Source organism: Buteo buteo, chromosome 4 (genome assembly GCF_964188355.1).
Source record: "Buteo buteo chromosome 4, bButBut1.hap1.1, whole genome shotgun sequence".
In the NCBI taxonomy this organism is placed as follows: Eukaryota; Metazoa; Chordata; class Aves; order Accipitriformes; family Accipitridae; genus Buteo; species Buteo buteo.
The window spans coordinates 24,538,121-24,560,057 of NC_134174.1; the positions used below are offsets into that span (position 1 = coordinate 24,538,121).

Here is a 21,937-nt window from a genome sequence, read left to right on the forward strand (position 1 = left end):
ACCCTGATCTGGGAGTCATATCACACAATTAATTTTAAAGCAAAATTCCTCCTCCAAAATTATAAAAATCAAAAGCATAGTATGGTGTTTAATCAGGTGGCATCTGCTTTTTTATAGCTCAGATTGTTTGATGAAAATTGTGCACTATTTTCAGAAACATATTTTGAAATTCACTGCCAAGCTTGTGTTTTGTGAGTTTGAGGAATGTTATTAACACTTCATGAAATGAAGAGGCTTACAAACCTTTGTTTACTGTAGCACAGTCTTTATCACCTTGTTATATGAGGAATGTACACATTCCAGGGGGAATAAGACTGAAAAGTCTACGTTAAAAACTCCAGGAGAGCATTAGACCATGGTGCATGGCAAACAGATCTGCCCATGTAGCCACTCTGGTGTGCACACAGATTTGCCGAGGCTTTGGGAGTATTTCTTCTGGTAAGAAGACTTGTCCATGCAGATCCACTACAGGTTAAAGGGTTTGGATTCACACAGCACCAGCTACACAGCCATCATTCAACAAGAATAAACATGGAGGTCATATTTTAGGGAGGCAAAAAGTTGTTAAATAGTGAATTAGGCCTACAAATGATTCAAGGCTGGTGTTCTGGTTTTGTGCCAAGAGTCACACAACAGCAGCCCAGAGGACATGTCTCTTACAGAATGATATTATTGCCTGTTCAGTCAGTGAGCAGGATATGCAGGAAGATGGAAAGTTTTTGAAAGCTTGGGGTTTTTTTGTCACATACTGATAACTGGCAAGGGAAGTTTGCCAGAATTTAGGAGCAGAGGTGTCAGTTGCCCAAAGGCAGAATGACTGTTGTCCTTAAAAGTAGCACATTGGACATCCATGTACAGGGGGCTGTGGCATTCAGTGAAACCTCTGGAATGAGGGTGGAGCAAAACATTAGACAAAGTGGAAGCATGGCAGTTCCTTCATGAAGAGAACCGTACTGAGCTCAACAGAGAGGTCCTGACCAAGTAAATAACTTATGCTGTGGCAGCTGAGTGGCAGGTTCCCCCAGGCAGGTTTCCAGGAGGGGTTCCAGTATGTGGAATTGAACTCACCTGGTTAATGTCATGGTCCATCAAGGTAACACTCTCAGAAGAACTTATTTACTGTAGGCACAATATTGCACTGATGAAGTGAAATTGCTTCCAGTTCTGAAGTTAACTTGCTTACAGCTAGTTCAGAGGTGAAGAGAAGCATTACCAAGGAGTTGTTTGGGAGAAGCTGGGGGATGTAGAGACAGACTTATTATTAATACATCTCAAGTAACTGAGCCTTTTTCAGCTTTCAGGGTGTGCTTCAGGTATAAGAGACTAGTAACAGGGCTCTTTATTGTTTTAAAACCCCATTATTCATTTGTATTTTACATTCTACAGGAAGTTTATATGTAGTTTACATCTTGGAAATACTACTTTGTGTCACTGGCCAGTGATTCCAGTGGGAAGACTCACAGGAATAGAGTACCCAGGATGAATAATGAGTATATTGGAGGAGCTCTGTGCTGTCTAGTGTCATTAGAAGAGAGGATTCAGCTGCAGAAAGATGGAAGATTATATAGTAATTGCTGGAGCACTTGAACTGATTCAAAGAAAAATACTGTAAGTACAAGTCATCTCGAAAAATCATGGCATTAATGTTCTTCAGGCACAGTGGGTTTCTATTCAAAACTAAAAGGAATGATATAATATGCTTACAATGAATAGTGAACTTCTTAGTCTTTAAAATTTTCAAAGTCAAGCCATTGGGTTTTGTTTCTTTTCAATTTGTTTACTTTTATGCAGTAAGGAATCTGGAAATGTATTCAACATGTCAGGTTCTGTCCATTCAGAAATACAGCCTGAATGTAGGTATGAAATGTGTTTCTTCTCTCATCACATGCTGAAAATAGATTTGATCTGGTTTGTGTAAACTGCCTCTCAAAAAGTTGTCAATAATCTCTTCCAAACATCACTTTCCCAGCAGTTCTGTTGTTTAGAAACAGAAATGCAAGGAAAACTGGAAAGAAAAAGTGGTTTGTGTTTTTTTTTTTAACTACCACTCTTTAGCAAATCAGGCCAAGATCATAGGAATACAACACCCAAATTATTTCAGAATCTTCCATCCTCGGTCTAGAGATAAAGCTCACATGTTGTTCAGAGTCCTGAATCTCATGCTACTAAAATTCCAGAAAGGTACTTTTTTTTTCTGATTGCTCTGCATGTCAGTCTACCTCCTTTTCCATACAAATGTCATTGTCCCTGATAGCATTCTGCTAAGCTTAGAAGGGACTGTTCCTTAGGAGACAGTTTTTAAAAAGACAACCAAAGGAAAAATGAAAAAAATACAGTTTAAAATGCATCAAATTGCATTTCCATGAAGATTTACTAACCTAGAGAGTTTTTAGAGCATTTAGAATTGTTGGAGCAGTTGTCTGTCATCATGTTGGATATGTACTTACAAATGGGAGCACTTCAGGATGGGATTTCATCCGACTCCCCTTAATGCTAAATCTTAGATGTGCTATTACATTTTCATAACATCTGTTGCTTTGATTCTCCTGTGGGTTTTAGAGCAGCAAATCTTGATCAAGGCCCAACACTTTCATGTCATTGTTTCTCTTCACCACTGATTCGATGGGAGTCACTCTGTCTCTGGTGGGAGACACCTGCAGCTACACACCCAATTCCACCACTAATCCTTGGTGTAATTCTGACTGCTTTTACTTCCCTGCTTTCATGTCTGTAACGGGGAGAAAGGGAGGAAGAAGGAGAGTTTCATTCTCTTCATATGTGTTTTCTGGGGACATAAATAGAATATTCAGTCACAAAAGCTGTTATGCTTTTGAGGAAAAATAATGAGTGGTAACAATGGGAAGCAGCCAGGCAAAATTTCCTGAGCTGGTTCAAAGCCTTGCAGAATATGCAAGATCTCGGGGAATTAGTGCGTGCGATTTAATTTCCATGCTTTCCATTTAGTAAACATTTATTCTCAATGGTATCTTTCAAAAGGTGGCAATCAATGTTGGGTTCGTACTAAAGATATTTAATTTTTCTCTGGTAATAAAGAAACCCCTTGATCCCAGCCACTGGTAAATTAATACACAAATAAAATTAGAGATGTTTTCCACTTTTTGCAATGATGAGCAGCGAGTGAAAGCTAATTATTCAATAATAATAGTGAAGTTTATAACTCCCATGCAATCTTGTTTATTGATGGGTATATGCTATATTCTGTTTGCTTAAACTCTAAGGCACAAGGAAAAAAGAGTTGCTCAGTGCTCCAGGTCTCTTGCAGCCATTCTTGACTTCAAATATCTTATTAAGAATTTTTTCCCAAACAGGCAGAGGATAGAACACATCTGTCCTAGCACAGACATCTAAAAGTTAGACATCTTGCTTCAACCCATTTGCCTAGGGCTTTTTGTAGTCAGTGAAGAGAAACACTCATCTTTAGAGTGTAATTCAACTCAGCCTCGTATAAACACCTCAGTTAAGCAGGGTGAAAGTAGTTACATCTCTCTGTAGATTGTGAAAAAAGGTTATGGTGACCAGTTTAGATATGGGTGTGTAAAATTAGAAGTAAATCCCACCACAGTGCTTATTTGGGCCACTTCTGGAGCTTTCTTCTCGGAAAGAACATGGTAACTTCATAATTCAAGCTCTCAAGTTCTTCTTATATAAAAAACTTTGTTCATAATGCCTCTCAATTTTGTTATCAATAAATATCATCTTGAGAATCATTAATAAAATTTTGAAGAAGTATAAATCCCTCAAATATCTTTGAGAAGCTGCTTTTGTAACATTCCTTTGCCCTGATTGTTCTTCCACTGATGTCTTCCCTTTAGGCGGTACCTTACCCATCTTACAGTTCTTGTAGTGATATATAGCCTTTCTGTTACAGTAATTAGTCATATATTGGTATAACAAATACTTTGCTGGTAGATTATATGTGCTGCTCTGAAGTGTTCCTTATCTCATTCTATAAAGATATCCTGCTAAGCCCATATGATCAACCTTTGACAAGGAAATACTGCTTTATTTATTTTTTTCCCCACTTTTCTAAGGATCCTGCCCTGCTGAACAGTGTACTAAAATTTTGCATGCTTTTGAAATGACCAGGAACTACCGATTAACTGAGGTATTCCTCTTAGCTTTGCACAGTAGTATTGCCATTGTATCTGTGAGGGTCAAGAGATAAACGCATGGTGAGGTAGAGGGTGGAAGGCCATTGACAGGGTGTGGTGGGTTGGCCCAGTTCAGCAGCTAAGCACCACCCAGCTACTCACTTGCCCTGTCCCCAGTGGGGCAGGGGAGAGAAAAGGAAGAGCAAAGTGAGAACACCTGTGGGTTGAGATAGTTTAAGAAGCAAAGGAAAGTGGAAGAAAATAACCAAAATGAAACAATTGACACAAAGGCAATCACTGACCACCTCCCACAAGTAGACCAATGCCCAGCCAGCCTCCAAGCAATGCCTCCCTTTGCAAAACACCTCTCCCCTCAGTTTTTATTGCTGAGCATGATTTTATATGGCATGAAATATCCCTTTGTTCAGTTTGGGTCAGCTGCCTTTGTTGTGTCCCCTCCCAGCTTCTTGCACACCCCGAACGTACTCACCGGGAGGGCAGAGCGGGAATGTCTTGATGCTGTGGAAGGACTGCTCAGCAATAACCAAAACACTGGTGTGTTACCTACACTTCTAGTCACAAGTCCAAAACATCACAAGATCCAAACCAGCATCATACCAGCTGCTATCAACAAAATCCATCCATACCAGCCAGACCCAGTGCAATCTCCACCACTTATTCCACATCATTTATGTCACACTCGGGTCTCACACTATCCCATACATCCCCATTAAGCACCACCTTCCCTCCTGTCATGTGATATATATATATATATATACACACACAGATATCGTTCCCTTAGTCTATGGGCCACACCTGTAAAATGTTCATAAAATGTCCATTGAGTTTGTTTAACGCATGACTTGGGCTTCATGTGTTGTGGTGGTTGCTCAGGACAGGAGAGATGGCATATTGTGTTAAATTACTGGCTCGGGTTTGGTCACTGCTGTACTTGCCTGGCTTCTTGTGAGGCTCATTCTCCGTTGGCTCAGGTGATTCTTGCTGTAGTACTTCCTATTATATGGAACTCAAATCACATGTTATTGTCCTGCAAGGTTTAATCTCCTTGGGGTACACACTAGATTTCCCCATTCTTCCACATTATCCACCAACTGTACCCAGGCCTTTGAGCGAAATGCCCTATACCCCTAGCTCCAAAACCCTAGAGGCTGATCTTGGGTCTCTCCAGGTGCCTTCTGCCAGAGGCTCCAGCTGAGGTCATGCTCCCTGGCAGCAGCATAAAGAACATTTCTCACATGTGGTCCTGTCTAGACTGGCCCATGGGCTACTGCCTGAACTATCTGCTGTTTGATCTGTTCAACAGCTTGTTGTTGCTCAGAGCCTCAGTCAAAATAGTTCTTTTGGGTCACTCAACAGAAAGGACACACAAGCTGACTGTAACCTGGAATATGCATTTTCCAGAATCTCATAATGCCTAGGAAAGTTTGGGTTTCTTTTTCTGATAACTGGTGGGAACATGACTGTTATCTTATTGATCATATCTATGGGATGTGGCAACACCCATCTTGCCATTTTATTCCCCAGAACTGGATCTCTCACACAAGTCCTTTGATCTTGCTTTGTTTTATGGTAAAATCAGCTTTTGGAAGAATCTGAATTTTTCTTTCCTCTTTCTCAAACACTTCCTCTGCTGTGTTGCCCCACACAATGATGAGTTTCTGAGCACATAAGCCCTTCTTCAAATATGAAAGAGCAGTCCTCAGCCAAGTTACAAATACAGCTGTCTGGAAAAAGCTTCAGCATAAAAGGATCATCCTCACAGGCCTTCCTGAGGTCTGGAAAGATGAAACACAAAACTCAATCCAGCTACTGAGAAAACACACAGGAGTTGTCCACAGTTAACTCAAGACATAACAAAAATAAATAAAGCATTCCAAGAAGGCTAGGGAGTGAGGGATCAGTACTGACCTCGATCAACTGAAAGTGGCTGGTGTAATGAGAAATACGCTTTCTCCCTACAAACTTCACCTCTTTTCTATTTTTTCCATTGTTGCAAACACATCCTTATTTTTCAAACTGAATTTATCAGTTTTTCCCTAATCATTCAGTAATACCTCAAATCACATTAGAACCTCTTTCCTCTTCACATGCAGAGCTGTATGTTTAAGGTCCTTGTAAGCAGCTCTCCGTACCCTTGCTAGTTCCTGGTTCCTGCCAGTAAGAAAAGTTTTGTGCCAAATTCCATGGTCTCTCAGAAAGCCTTCTGCCTTCCTCCACTAAACTTACTCCATTACAAATTTGTTATCTAGCTGAGCATCTATCTGTTGATCCATTCTCAGGTTACCTGTAAAAGCTTGACTGCTCCAGACACATCTCAGTATATGTTTGGAAGGAAACCTCTTCCTTTTAACTCCTAGTATTGCCTTGGCCATCTCTGGTGGCTGACTGCAGGTCCCAGACCAGGGCCCTGCAGACAGGCTTAAGAATTTCAGAGCTAATTCTGCAGGCCAATTTCTACTGCCTCATTAGCAATAATTCACTTGGATTAGTACTGGAAGTCTCTTTCCCTTTTCTCTTTTGTTCTGAAATGTGTATGCCTATTTCCACATGGCATTTTGCTATAGCCATGATGGTCTGAGAATGCTGAAAAAACAGCCTTTATGGTCTAATATCAGCTAGAAGGTATTACCTTTGTCCTGTCCATTGCTAGTTCATGGTGCAAATCACTAATGAAAATGTGGGCTAGAAAATTAACCAGAATAGGCTCCTTAAGGACCCCATTTGAAATGTCACCTAAGTATGAATGTGAAACATTTGTAATTGCTCTTCAAGAACTTTTTTCCACCAATTGTGCACCCAAACATAATTTCTCCTAGAGCATTTCTTCTGTGCTTACTTCTGAATTGCTCTTAGTTCATCTAAAAAGTGTATTAAAATCAAATAAAATTAATATATTTTATATCTTCGATCATAAGCTAGTTGTCCCATAAAAGAAGAATATTAGATTGAGTCCACATGACATATTAGCCATATTTCATTTCCATGTATGCTTGACCAATTTTCTAGGAACTTGTAATCCTCCACAGTTTTTCAAATATATGGCATATCAGAATATATTCAAATATTTTCTAAAATAGTTCTCAGGTTACTGCCTGAATTCTCACTATTGAATTATTGGTAAATTTTATCTGGTACTGTTGACTTGAATAGATATATTAAATCTAAATATTCAGCACTCCCACCAACACTGTGCCTGTAGTGCATTCCCTTTTCCGTGTTAAAATTAATTTCATTAGAGAATTGACTGCCATTTACCTTTGTGAAGACTCGAGCAAAGAAAGTGTTGAATACTCCAGCACTGTCTGCAGTTTGTCTTCCCTTCTGTTTACTAAATCCCTCTATTCTCCTCTGTTTTCTTCTTACTTTGACATTTTAACAGAAATTTTCTTTGACATCTTCAACTGAAATATATTTTGCATCACAATCTTCCTAAATTTATTTGTCTGTATTTTTGTTATTCCTTTATAGCAGTCCTTCTGGCACATGCCAATTTTTCGAGATCTCATACAACTCCCTTTACATTTTGGATATTTGAAGCTTTCCTGATGCAGGCACCATAGTGTCTCTTTCTGCTCACTGTCTCTGAACTCTTTAAACCAGGTTTGTCATTATATGTTTAGAATACCCTCTTTCAAAAGCTACCAGTTCACTTGAACTTCCTGATCCGTTACATTATCTTCCTAGGTGATCTCAGTCTCAGCTCCCTAGGTTGTGTCAAAGCTGTTTTCCTATTTTTTTCTGTGTAGTAGCAAAGGCTGTTATTACATTATTACTTTCATCCCCAAATTATTTCCCACCTTTAGGTTTTCAATCAATTCCTTCCTGTCAGTTAGATATGAAATACTGCTTTCCTAGTAAAACTGAAGTCCTAACTTTCTGAAACCAAAAGTTTGTCCTCAACACTGGCGATCTGATGACTTGGTTTGTCTGTACCCTGACACATGGGATCCTTATAATCAAAAAGTTATATGGGTAATAAAAAATCTACCTTATTACCTGGCCTTTGGATGGTTCTGATGGTAGCTCAAAGACTCCTTCATCTGTCTCCTCTTCCAATTTTCCTCTTCATGTAACAGTGTGTTCTTTCCCCTTTTGATCTTCACCTACAGGTAGTGTACAAGCCTCTTTCCTACCTTTTTGTCTTCTTTATTTGGTGCTATTCTGTTGTATTACAAAGACGGTACCAAGTTTTCTTTTACTGAAAACAGGAAAATTCAGTCAAAAGGATTTATTTATTTTTTACTTTTGTCTCAAACAATCTCCTGCTCTTAGCCTTCCTCAAAGCTTTATATGATGTACATGGAACACCTTATCCTGTTTCTACATGAGAAGAGAAAATGAACTATCATACACTCCCTGCCAGGCAAGACAGAAAAACCCTGGCTTTCTCATGGATTTCAAATCTAGACAGATAGAATCAATGGAAAGACAGGCTGGAAGGGACTTTTGCAGATCATCTAGTCCAACTTTTTGCTCAAAACAGAGCAAAGTTCAGAGCTAGGTCAGGTTGCTCAGGACCTTGTTTATCAAATTTTGAATACCTCCACAGATGGAGATGAATATGAAGAATTTTTAATTCTGTTCAGTAAAATGATCCTGCATATGTTTTTACATAATGCCATAATTTGTTTTGAACATATATTGTATGTATATTAGATATTTTGTTTTCCTACTGAAGCCGACAGGGACTAGGAGAGCACCTGAAATTTTTGGTTATCTAGTTGTTTGAAACCTGCTCTAATTACATAAACTTGTTATGAGGAAGGGCAGGGAGAGAAAGTCATGAGGAGGCTGACATCTAGCCTTGGTTTATGATGAACACTTATCTTATCAACCTACTGTTAATAAACTCACTAAAACAATAAAGAGCAAGATTTAATTTTAACTTGGTTTACTGGCCTGCTTTAGCAATGGCTAAAGGTGATAGCTTGGAAAAATATTAATCAGAGTCAGCTATTTAAAGTCAGAACTATTTTTTGGCAGTTTCTGCAGGGAAGTTCATCTACCAGCCATCAACCATGAAGATTCTTAGCTACCTCCTGGTCTACCGAAGGTTCCTGCTCATTGTTCTCACCCCACTGCTTTTACTTCCACTTCCACTTATCATCAAAACCAAAGTAAGTGACCTGCTTTGAGAGGTAATTATTTTGCACCTGTATGTCAAGCCTGAGACTCCCAGATCTTTTCAGAATCATAGAATGGCTTGGGTCAGAAGGGACCTTGAATGACTTCATGATGATTGCATTGTGGATTTTCTTTCTTTTTTTTTTTTTTTTTGGTCAACTCAGAGTATTAGAGTATTTGCATAGAAATCTAGAGAAGACAAAAGCTTTAATGTAAGATTCTGTGCTGGTTGCATGAAGTTCTGAATTATATATTTGTTTTCTTCTTCAGGAAATGTTTTTCTCATTTAACATCATCTAGAAGACTTTGAAAATCCTGTCCTTACTATTACATTTTGACCACTTTTAAACAGCTTTGTATGATTGACAATGGAGATGAATTGTCAGGAAGACAACTGCAATTACGTTTTTATTTGATGATGGATTTTGTTAAGTTCATCATATATTGTGTTGTCTGATAGCAAATGACTGGAATCAATGATCTGAGAAATTCCCTCTGGTTCTTAAATAGAGCAAAGGTTATGGCAGGACAGCTTAGTTTTGTTTTACTTGAAATAAATTCTTTTGGCATTCAATAACTTGTGACAACTTCAGCCTGATGAAACAGCTATCTAAAAACATTATTAGTGATTCTGTTTGGGATAGCTCTGATGTCAGCAGAATGAAATGGAATTCTCCTGTGATGTGTTGTCACACATGCATTATATGGATCATGAGTAGCAATACATGAAATTCCAGTTCAGAAGTCTTTGCATCACAGATAGATAGTGGTTACAGGGCAACATACTTCACACTGTCTCACATCACAGTTTCAATATTTCACTTTCCTTTCTGAGAGGAAATTCTTGAGAAATTCTTAATGTGGTAGGACTTAAGTGAGATGAACTTTTTCTAGGTGATAAATTAATTAACACTATCAGATTGTTTCATACATAACACAAGCTTCCCCCCAAAAATAAATGCTAGCCATAGCTGACTGACTTGCATTTAACATTGTTTTCCAGTCAGAGGTTCCAAGAGCCATTTCATTAAGCTATTCCTTTCCCAAAACAAACCATCTCTGCTGCTGTTGAGTAGTTTCATGCCCTAACCAGTGGCATTAAAAGATCTAAACAATTTTCCTCAAGAGCAGAAGTATAAATCAAAACTACACAAAAGAGGTTTCTAGGATTCTAGAAGAAACTAGGCTCACTTCATCTCATTATATTTGGCTGTGGCTGCATTTTACAGGCAGCACTGAAGTAAATTCTCCTGAAAAAAAATCCTGTTTTCCAGGAGTTTAAATAAAAGACACTCACTAAAATCACAAGTCTTAAAAACAACAGCTGTGTTTCTTGCACAATGCTTTTTATATTAGATGATATCCTTGCCTTACTGATGCTGATGACAAACTTCATTGATTACAGGAGAGACAAAATTTGACCTATTATTGACTCAGAGAACTCCTAGAGGTTTAAAGGTTTGCTTGCAGCTGCAGAATGTTTGTTATTTACGTTAATTCATGGTCTAAGAATGCTCCAGAATGACCTATATGATTAAATGTGCTTGAAGGAAAAGGCAGCTGACTTTTTTTTCACCTTTCATAAGTGATAGAATTTAAGTAATTTTACGATGTCTTAGAAAATATTCTTTAAAACTGTTTTACAGACTATGTTTCTTATCTTAGCAGGCAATAAGTACCCTAAATTCAGGTCCCTTGACTTATACTTGTTCCAGGTGGGGGGAATCTCTCTACTGCCATAGCTGGACTTTTTGCAATTGTGACTTTTTTCCTGGATGATCCACTCATATTTTTGTTGGTGCCTTTTGTATTCTAGGAAGCAGAATGTGCATACACGTTGTTTGTAGTTGCCATCTTTTGGCTTACAGAAGCTCTGCCACTGGCTGTTTCAGCTTTACTCCCTGCCTTTATGTTCCCATTGTTTGGTATAATGGAATCCAAGGAGGTAACCCTTTTTTTCCCTCTCTATCCTATTATGGATTTCAACTATAAAATCTCCAAAGAATGAACCACATAATGTTAAAACCAGATAGGCTAATCCATGGATTTGCTGAGTGCCAGTCACAGTAGGTCTGCCTCAAGACTTGCTTACATGCTTTGTCCTCAGGATGCGTTGATATTTCTTTAATATTTTTTTCCTAGATTGTGATTCAGTGCTTAGATACCAGTTGATGGGAAAGTGTTAGAGAGATATAAAATATCCTTAATGTTACAGAAGCAAGATGACAAACTAAAGACCCTGTGTGCAAAATGCTGAGTATATATCTTCACGTCAAAAAGAGAACACCACAGATGTTCATACTCTAAGTCTATGTTTAAAGTTGTTCTTTTATCTGTTGGATAGATGACCAGATTAATAAAACCAGCATTTCACTGGTGATTTAGTTTGAGAGATGTGACTGATGATCTTAGGTTGTTCATATTATAAGCCTTATTTTTCATTTTGTTTTAACACTATGCACTTTACTGCAGTTACTCTTGCATCATTTGGTTAAACAAAATTAACAGTGTCAATGAAATTAATAGCCTAAATTTAAGCTGAAAACATTTCTCGATATTTATTTCAATATATAGCCTTACTGATTTTTTTTCATTAAATTGATAATACCAAATACTAGTAGAAAGTCACCATTTAGTTAACAAAGTATTTTTTGTTGTTATTTCAGGTAGCATCTGCTTATTTTAAAGACTTTCATCTGCTGCTGATTGGAGTAATTTGTTTGGCAACATCAATAGAAAAATGGAATTTCCACAAAAGAGTGGCTTTAAGAATGGTGATGTTGGTGGGTGTCAACCCTGCATGGTATGTGCTAAACAACATCTTGAAGGACAATAACACTTGTGGAAAGCTAGGTATTCCAGAAATGATTGCCTACTGCTTTTTCTGTAGTACAAATCCAGCCTTCGTTTTCTACTGAAACAAAGTAGATATTTGAAATGATATGATGGACTTGTAGGTGACACTTTATTATTTTGCTTAAATCCTAACTGAAAGTTCCCTGCAGTGATTCTGTTTATAATAAGGATCCTTCTGAACAAAAAATCTGATGAATTTGTGAATAATGTAAGGCTCCTGTTTCTTAATGATGGTTAGTACATTACACATCTAATGCCTACAACTGAAAATCTGTGCTATGCTTATTATTAATTTGTATTTCAATACTGCTTGCAAAATTCTGGACACTTCCCAAAAATACAAGAAGAGTTCAAATACACAGTGAGAAAAAAAGTCATAAAACTAGAGATGTGGTGGGGAAGGAAAAACATATCAAGCACAATGTCTTTATTTATGTTTTTTTCTTTGTCTGTCTATGAAGAAAATATCCAAGGAATAGGAAATTCCCCAGCTGGATGAGGTAGTGAGGGAAATGAAGTCACACATTCTCTATTTAATCACTATCAGCATACATCTTATGAAGTGAAAAGTCTTCTTTGCTTGCTTTACAAGCTTGCGGAAAAGCTTTAGGCCACAGATTCATCTGTCAGCACACCAGTAAGGCTGCAGATAAGATCTGTAGAGCAAATCTGGCTTCCCAGAATACATGATGCTTATGACTCCTTGTCAGGAAGCAGACAGTGACAGGGAGTAAAAAGTCAGAAAAATAGAAACCGCAGGTCTAAAAACCAAGATGCCTCTTAGGTGATCTAACTAATAATACCTCATGGAAATGCTGATTATTTCTATTCCTCAGTGATTTGTCTGTCCTAATTTTAAATAGCACATGTAGTTTGATTTTTCCTGCATCTTTTGATAGCTGGTAGCTTTCTTTTTTGACAAAGTGCTCTTTACATTCTTGTTCAACTGCCTCCCATTATCTTTAGCTACATTCTTGAGCTATGCAGTTTTGGTTATTTCAACTTCTCTTGTTTTGGTCACTCCTAAATCTTCACCCTTTGGCTGAAATCTTGAAAGGGAGAACACAAGTGAGTGGCGTGCTGTGCTAAGCTGAACACTGCTGGGAACCTTGCTGTGGGCACAGAAACCCACAGCCAGCTGCTGAGGATACCTAGGGCCACTCCACAGACAGCTTTGTAACCCTGAGGAAGCAGCATCCCTCATAACTATCATCTCAGCTCGATCACGTTTCCTGATCATGCCAAAAGGACGATAAGATTTTGATGAGACGATCTGTGAAGGAGAGGATCTTCCCACCTCCCAGCGCCTGCTGCTCATTAGCTATGCCCACTACAAAGTGATGCATGCTCTTCCCTGTGCATAGGCCTCTGCCTCCGCTGGCAGGAGCCCCAGCCAGCCCAAGGCAGAGGTATCACTGTAGGAGGTTTCTGCATTAGAGGGCATGGAGGATGCAGCAGTGGAAGGAGAATAGCAGGAGTCCTCTGCATTCTTCTCAAGAAACTGGCTTGTATCAGCAATAGGGTGGCCAGCAGGACTGGGGAAGTGACTGTCCCCTGTACTGGGCACTGGTGAGGCCGCACCTCGAGTCCTGTGTTCAGTTTTGGGCCCCCCGCTACAAGACAGACATTGAGGTGCTGGAGCGTGTCCAGAGAAGGGCAACCAAGTTGGTGAGGGGCCTGGAGCACAAGTGTTGTGAGGAGTGTCTGAGGGAACTGGGGTTGTTCAGCCTGGAGAAAAGGAGGCTGAGGGGAGACCTGATCGCTCTCTACAACTACCTGAAAGGAGGTTGTAGCCAGGTGGGGGTCGGTCTCTTCTCCCAAGTAACAAGTGATAGGATAAGAGAAAATGGCCTCAAATTGTGCCAGGGAAGGTTTAGATTGGGGATTAGGAAAAATTTCTTCACCAGAAGGTTTGTCAAGCATTGGAACAGGCTGCCCAGGGAAGTGGTGGAGTCACCATCCCTGGAGGTATTTAGAAGACATGTAGACGTGGCACTTATGCACATGGTTTAGTGGTGGACTTGGCAGTGCTAGGTTAACGGTTGGACTCGATGATCTTAAGGGTCTTTTCCAGCCTAAATAATTCTGTTTCTATGAGTCCCCAAAGGACTCCCATCATTTGAGCTATAAGGTCGGGTCTGGTCTGCAGACTAGCAGGGAAAGGTGAATTTGTCTGTACAACCTGCAAGGACTAGAATAAGTAATAAAACATTGATTGTGCATTACATAGCAAAGAGTGACTTTACAGTTGAATGTAAATGAAGTTTTCATCCAAGGTTCCATGCAGAATATTTTTTTAACACTACCACAGGGAGAATAATGCAGAAAAACTGGGGCTGAACAGGTTAGGATATATTTTATAATTTTTTAATCTATTTTAGAGTCACTCATTAGAGTACGCTACACTGTACTAAATGGTCACCTGGCCATCAGTCCATCAAATGCTGGAAATTTATGATGAGCAGTTTTGAAACACCTTAGTGAATGTCTTAATTTCCTTTGGGCTTAAATCTTCTTGCAAACTGTACTAAAATTATCTTTCTCTACAATGTGAACATTCATATTCAGCGTGCTTAGCCTGACCAGTATTTTCTGCACAAAAATTTCTCCTGGAAACACAATTCTTCCCCAACTTCCATCTGAGGACCTAATCAAAAACTGCATAAAGTTAATGGGTTTTATGCTACTGATGACAATTTCTGTTGAATCAGGTCCGCCACTTGCAGGTCTGCAGATCATTTCATCATTATGCAATTAAAAGTGCACAGACAAAAGACAAGGTGCCCTTACTGAGAAAAACATCATGTTTGAAATGTTGTTGGTATTAGATGAAATGAAAGGCTATGAGAGGTACTTTGAATGGTATTTTATGTCATAAAATATTGCTTACATTATTTTTTTATAAAATCTTGTCTTCATGAGCTGAGTAATCCTTACAGGTTTTGTGAAGATTTTGATCAAGGCTAGGCAAAAAGAGCTTTACAAATCGCACAAATGATTTCTCAGAAAATGCTGCAACACCATAGTCCTTCCACTCACAGTGGTTCTCTTGCTGGGGTGATGCATGGCAGGTGTTTAATGACACTGCCAACACCTTGGGTAGGCTGTCAAGAGGACTAGTCTCATTTACAACTCCAAGAGATGCATTAAAAATGGCAATGTGGCCTGTAGTCTATGTTTACTGTCCAACTTCACCAGATATGTCATGAAATATTTGATTGTGTACAACTAGAGTGACTACGGTCACTGATGCGATTCAGTGCATTGCATCAGTGCAATCAGGAATTGCACAGATGCAATCCCTGTTTTTAGTAAACTTAGCATAAGCTGTGCCAAGACCAAACTAAGACATTGTAATGACCATCACTTTCCCATTTAATATCAAATATGATGTTTATTGAAGAACAAATAATCCCTACACCTGTCATGGAGCTCCAATTAAGAACTGAGTAAAATACCACTTACTGAATTGTTAATATTTCTTCCTATAATGCCTGAACTGGTATCTAGAGGACTTACTTACAGCCTTAAGTGATAAGTTCAGGGTTTTGACCTAGCTTGTACAATATGGGATTAAAAGCATTAGCAGTATAGCCATTTTAACTTTCGTTTGAACTTGTGACATGCATGGTGCTCTTTCTTCAAAGGTGATTCAATCACAGTATGATTTTGCTTCTGTTTTGATTTATATATTTGATCCTTTAACTCTAAAATATGATAATTTCAGTGTGTTTGATCAAGATAATTTTAATTCATAAACTTCCTCAAAGGTCAATGACACACTTTAAATTTTCAGTGTTACCTATATTTAAGTTTTCTGTTGAAAAAGCTTTCCATTTATATTAAATAGAGCGGTGATAGGAGGTGTTGCTGTCGCTGCCACAGACTCTTCTCCCCTGTTCCAGGCTTATGCTGGGTTTCATGGTTAGCTGTGCTTTCTTGTCAATGTGGCTCAGCAACACCTCTGCTGCTGCCATGGTGATGCCAATTGTAGAGGCTGTAGCTCAGCAGATCATCAGAGCTGAAGCAGAAGCTGATGTGCTGGAGATGTCTTGCTCTAACGGCTCTATCAACCCGGCACTGGAACTGGACGGTAGGCATGCAGTGCAGTTTTTGTCTTTGCCTCTCCTCACTGCAGCAGAGTAAGCACCACATAAAGTGAAGTTGAATGGCTAGGGAAGCACTAGCATCATTAAATGATTCATTGTGAGACTTCTCTTGGATTACTGTGTGTGAGGTCTCTCATGTTCACAAAGATTAATTAAAACTGAACGGGTGCAGAATATGGCAGCTATACGAGAGGACGGAAGAAGAGAAGAGAAGAAGAGGCTGGCTTGTTCAGCCTAGTAAAATGTCTGAAAAGAAGTATGACTAGAGGCTACAAATACACTGAGGGTTAAATGTCAGCCAGAGAAAAGAGCTCTTTAAGCTCGAGTGTAATGTTGGGAGAACAAATGAATCTAAACTGGTTATGCACAAAGTTGGATTGTAAATTAGAAAGATTTCTCCTCGTTAGAAGATTCAGAGTCTAGGGAATAGGAGTCATGAAGGAGTAGGGCACAACTCAGCTGTTTTTACGATTGGCATTTGTAAATGTATTGATGGGATGATGTGAAGTGATTGCATGGAATGGGTCATGCTGATGGAGCCTTTCCAGTTTTGCTCCCTTAAATAGTTATCTGTCTTTGCATCAATGTCTTACAGAAAATATAGGAGCATGTGAAAGCAGTGACTGGGAAAAGAAAGAAAAAAAACTTAATGGGTAATAGTTATTCATTTACTAAATGCTGTTCTAAGAATTCACCTGAATAGAATATCTGTTTATTGCAACATGTGCCTTTGTTTTTCCAGATATGACAACAATGTGGGTAGTACTGTGTGCACAATTGAAAAGGAAAACGAAAAAGAAAAGGAACAGGTACTTAAGGTGTCTTTTTATTATGCAACTAATGTGTGTAACTTAGTTTTAACCCACATCTCATTCTTATGTGACACCTAACATGGCACAACTAGCAATGAAGCTGGTTTCATGTGAATAAGAGATACACATGTAGATACATATGTGTAGATACAGTTCGGTTATGTAATTATTTCATTAGTGTTTTTGTGCTCCCAGTGTATTTCACACAACTTAAACCAACCTCACCAAACTCTATATATCAGGTATATATAAAGGAAGTTCTTGTGTAAAGACAAGAACAGCTCAGGAAAAGGACTTCAGGATTTGACTCTCCCTCCTTTTCCTTTGCATGAATAATTGTAGTACCACTGTAACAGCAAACCAAACCACACTGCATACAGCTATATTGCCAGCAAATTGTCTGGCTCTTCTGGGATATTCTTGAATCCTATTTTTGTGCTTGATGATGAGCCCTTCTTATATATTAAATGGTGTATATTCTTTCTAAGCAGAACCTACCACCTGCTGAAACAGGGAAAAAAAGCAGAGAGGACAAATACAGTGGGATTTTCAAAGTGATGTGCTTATGTGTTGCTTATTCTGCTACCATTGGAGGGCTGACCACAATCACAGGAACATCGACTAATCTGATTTTTGCTGAGCACTTCAATACGTAAGAGACTATATTAAATTACTTGTATTCTTCTTAATCCAGAATTTTAACTGTTTTTTCTTGAGCTCTCACATGGCACTCCTAAAATGCATTAGAAACCTTAGCATTTGATTTGATGTTACTTGATTTTATTACTTTCTTTTTGTTATTTTTTGTTAAAGAGATAAAATGAAATTGCATGGTTGTATCTGCCTTATACTGGGAAAGGCTTTAAGTGATCATGCAATACATGCAACAAGATGACCATTCTTTGGTTAAGTAGCACTTTACTCTTTGAATAGCTGCATGGAAAAACATGGGCTTGTCTGAGAAGGATGACATTACTTAGCGTGAATATGACAGACACTATCTGACCTTAAAGGACTGTTATTCATTTCTAAGTACAGTAGGAACTAAGTTCGGGTCTGATTAGCAAAGAGCATCAGGAGACTTTCAGGAAGCTATGCTTAGTGCACTGTTGAAATGAGGAATTTAGGTCCATTAATCAAAGAAAAAGCAAATCATTTCAAACCAGTCTGAAACTTTGCATTCAGTGGAACACTTTGTTTTGAGGTTATTAAAAACATTCTTTAATATTCCTTTTCTTTTCTATGTAGAACTACTTTGAAAAGAAAATTGGCAGATTTCATTCCAAAGCTTTTGAAAAACCAATAGTTCTTGCTGAACTTTTTTTTCTTCTGCAAACTACTAATTGCCAGAAATATTCCTACTCTAATTTCAAAATAGAACAAAATAAAGCACAATCCTTTTATTACCCTCTGCCCACTATTCTGTATTGCACATGGCAAAATGGTGAAAGACCAGTTATTGATGGATTTTCTTCCAACCTGTGTTCCATGAATGGATGAAATTTAGCTTCAGCATGCTGCTAAAGAGAGCTGAAGTGGTACAGTCTGTAAATCAGCCTGTGCAAAAAGAATAGCAACAATGGAAACAGTATGAAAATTATGAGTGCCTGTTATTGAGGCCAAAAAAATACACAGGGCAGACAGTGGCATTATAAGTCCTTCAGACTTAAACTTTTAGACATGTAAGTAATTCTTGTTCAAGCACGCTTCACACTCAAAAGCCTAGAAGAATCCAAGATTGATTACTAGGGGTAAGAACTCTTCTTGTTCATTTCCCTGAAGTTGTAGGAAATGAAGAAAACTGGCTTGCAGCTGGGTTTTCAGTTTGTCTTAGCTGTTAACAATCTCTTCAAGAATGCATAAGCAGATTGTTGTTCTCTCCCTGGGTCTTCACCCTCTGCTAGGACCATGGGCCATACATGGAGCACTGCATGTGTAATCCAGTTTTATACCCCACCAGGATTTTGTTTAATCTTTACACAACCACTAATCCTTAACTGAAGTTGAATCTACCACCTAACTGTGCAAATATTTTTATCTTTAACTGTCTTGCTTCCCTTCTTCTTGGAGGCCTCATTTGTATTTATACCCTGTGTGAAGTGGGAATTGACCTGTTAGCATGACTGGGACACATTTTCAGTCTACCTTCATGTATCATAAGTATCTGAAGTAGAATAACTGATCAAAAGAGCTGTACATACAGCATATTCCTGGGTTTTCCACTTAGTGATAAAACACTTAAAATGGCACTGCAAAATTTCATGTTCCTCATATCTTCCCAATTTCAGTATTAAATAAATTGGAATTAGCATTTACTGTTCTCTACTTCCCTCCTTTTCATTTGTCACATGAAGAGGAAACCAGTATATCTGTGTTGAAATTGGAGCCTCTGTGTTGCTGGGAATCCTCAGCCTGCTGTTGATTTAGGACATGCAGTTATGCTGCGTTCCACAGGGCAGAAGCAAACAGTGGAAATGTTGATGCAATGCTAAGCACCCCTGCCAGTGAGATCAACTTCCATAAGGGCTCCTTTTCAAGACAGATTTGTTACTGTTCCTCTCAGGGCCACTCTATTCATTCTTTAATTGTATGCAAAAAGACACTACAATAGAGCATCTAGAATATATCCAGCTGAAAAAAGGGGGGGGGGGGGGGAGAAAAAAAAAGAAAAGTATTGGCTAACACACCAAGAAGTTGTGTAACCAGCTAGCAGGCTAAGCATTAGTCTGCTCCCTACTGCCCATAAGATACCCAGAAGCCTTTACTGGCTGGGAAGGTTGAGATGGGTTGGTCCTCACTGCTCCCTGGAACGGATCCTCAGTGACGCTGAGTCCCTTTTTTCTGACTCCGTATGTTTTCCCTTTAGTATTTTATCCCTTTTTGTATTGGTGGTTTTCTTCTTGAATCCTTCAGACTGCCACAGATCCCCATGTCAGTTATCTCACATCTGCAGTTTTACCTATCTAACCTTGCATAGCTCTGCTGTAGAGACTGTCTCACAGCTCTTTCCCACATGAAGCAGTTTCTTCAGCACTGCAAGCCAAGGTCCACAGCTGGGCCATATCAGAGCAGGGCCATGGATCCTAAGGAGCACAGGCAGCTGCACCCCAGCGTGAGAGGAAGGCTGCAGAGAGATTAGAGAGAGAAATGGTTACCGGACAACACTGTGTCAGGGAGAAAACTGAGTTCTCCTACGCCCAAGGAAGAGTAAATCGTATGATGCCACATTTGGTTCTCCAGTCTCACTCCAGGCTCACTGACAGGTTACTCAATTTCCTGAATCCTATTCTGGTAACTGACTTTGACCTTCCAACACGAAGAATCCAACTTTGCCAACATTACATTATTTTCAACCTAAGCAATTTTATAGAAGTCATAAAAGGAATAATCTTATCTGGATTAGTTCTATGAACCAAATTTGTTGGCATTTGTAGTATTTCCCTGGAAAGAGTTTATTGTTATTGGCACTGAATCATTGTAAAATGAGGATTATTAAAATCAATCACAGTTTTTCATTTTCCAAAGGAAATAGGTCTAGAAAACAAATAGTTCAGTGTGTCCTGTCCATCCTTGCCTCAGGCAAGACCCATAGTAGATAATCCAACAATAGCAGGTAATCCAACCAGCACTATATAACAGATCATTTTTTAAATCATTTAAATTGATCATCCAGTCTACCTGTGGAATATTTGCTCTGGAGATGAAGAATACCTCACTTTAATATTAAGATTACTAGAAATATTTACATATATATTCAGCCCTGCACAAACTTACTGTGAAACCTGACCACAATAACTTAACATTTTATAGTGGAATTGACTCTTTAGTATAAAGTTTTCAAGGGCTTGTTTTGTTGCTCCATAAAGAATTATCACACATAATTCAGGAAAGATCACAAACACTTTGGCAAGTGATGAAATGCTAAGTCATTGCTATGCCGATGTCAGTTTTTTCCTATCTTGGAATTCGTACATTCCAAAATGGATGTGGCTAATCATGTAATAAAAGCTAAATAACCATGTAATCAATAAATTACGTATAATAGCACAATACCTTCTCTTGTTCCAGTTTCAACTTCTCTTCACTATGTACAGTTGCAATTTAGAGCATCACCTCAAGAAGTAGGTAGGAGTTTTGGTTCAGTCCTGCTGGCACTTTAATTGCAATATATGTAAGCATCATATAAATATAGATCAAGCCTAAAATTTGCACAATACTTGAGATAGCATTTATAATAAGCGTTTACTGCCTCAAAGACCTATGTGACGAACAGAAATCCTTTTCTTCTAGCAAGGCCTGAAATACAAAAGATTGACTAATAATTGGAAACAGTCATTACAGCCTCTGTCGGGACATTGTGATTTCCCTTCCATCTGACTTTTACATCAAGGAGGAAGGCTGTTCAAGGAGACTAGAATTTTCTCACTTTTAGCATTAAAAGCTTTCTCAGTAGAGCTGGAGGAGCTCAAAGGAAGAATAACTTCTGCTCATAAAGTAAATTGGAAAACAGGATTCATTTACCTGGCCTTTTTACCTATCTGGCATCTATCATCTAATTCAACAGTAAATTCATTTCTTTCAGAGAACCAAAGCCCATTTCTCCTTTTCTTAAATGCACATGGCAGGGAGAGCTCTGGTTGAATGACCCATGTCTGTAAACAATAGATTAAGACAGCCTCAAAGACACAAGGTGACTGGAGAGACAATCCACCTAACAAATAAGCATTCCTGCCTTTCCTAGAAATTAGTAATAATAATTCTGGTTTTAGAAGCCCTTATGGAACCTTAAAGAATATAAGTCTCAGTGTTGCCTCCACTGTTGTCTTCCAAGTTCATTGGAGCTTGTTCATTTGAGTGTATTTTCTTGTGCTGAAGTCTCCTCCTAAAGAACTGCTTTTCTTCA

At 38.7% G+C, this 21,937-nt stretch overlaps 1 protein-coding gene across 1 annotated transcript in view; it reads left to right on the forward strand.

Moving 5' to 3' along the window:
• The window catches only part of SLC13A1 (solute carrier family 13 member 1), a 51,152-nt gene that overhangs the window by 17,763 nt on the left and 11,452 nt on the right, over nt 1-21,937 (forward strand). The window contains exons 2-8 of the mRNA XM_075026800.1: nt 9,117-9,250; nt 11,074-11,202; nt 11,924-12,060; nt 16,019-16,206; nt 16,818-16,875; nt 16,965-17,031; nt 17,526-17,686. Coding sequence (XP_074882901.1) covers nt 9,152-9,250; nt 11,074-11,202; nt 11,924-12,060; nt 16,019-16,206; nt 16,818-16,875; nt 16,965-17,031; nt 17,526-17,686 — 839 coding nt within the window. The 5' untranslated portion in view covers nt 9,117-9,151. The remainder of the gene's footprint in view (nt 1-9,116; nt 9,251-11,073; nt 11,203-11,923; nt 12,061-16,018; nt 16,207-16,817; nt 16,876-16,964; nt 17,032-17,525; nt 17,687-21,937) is intronic.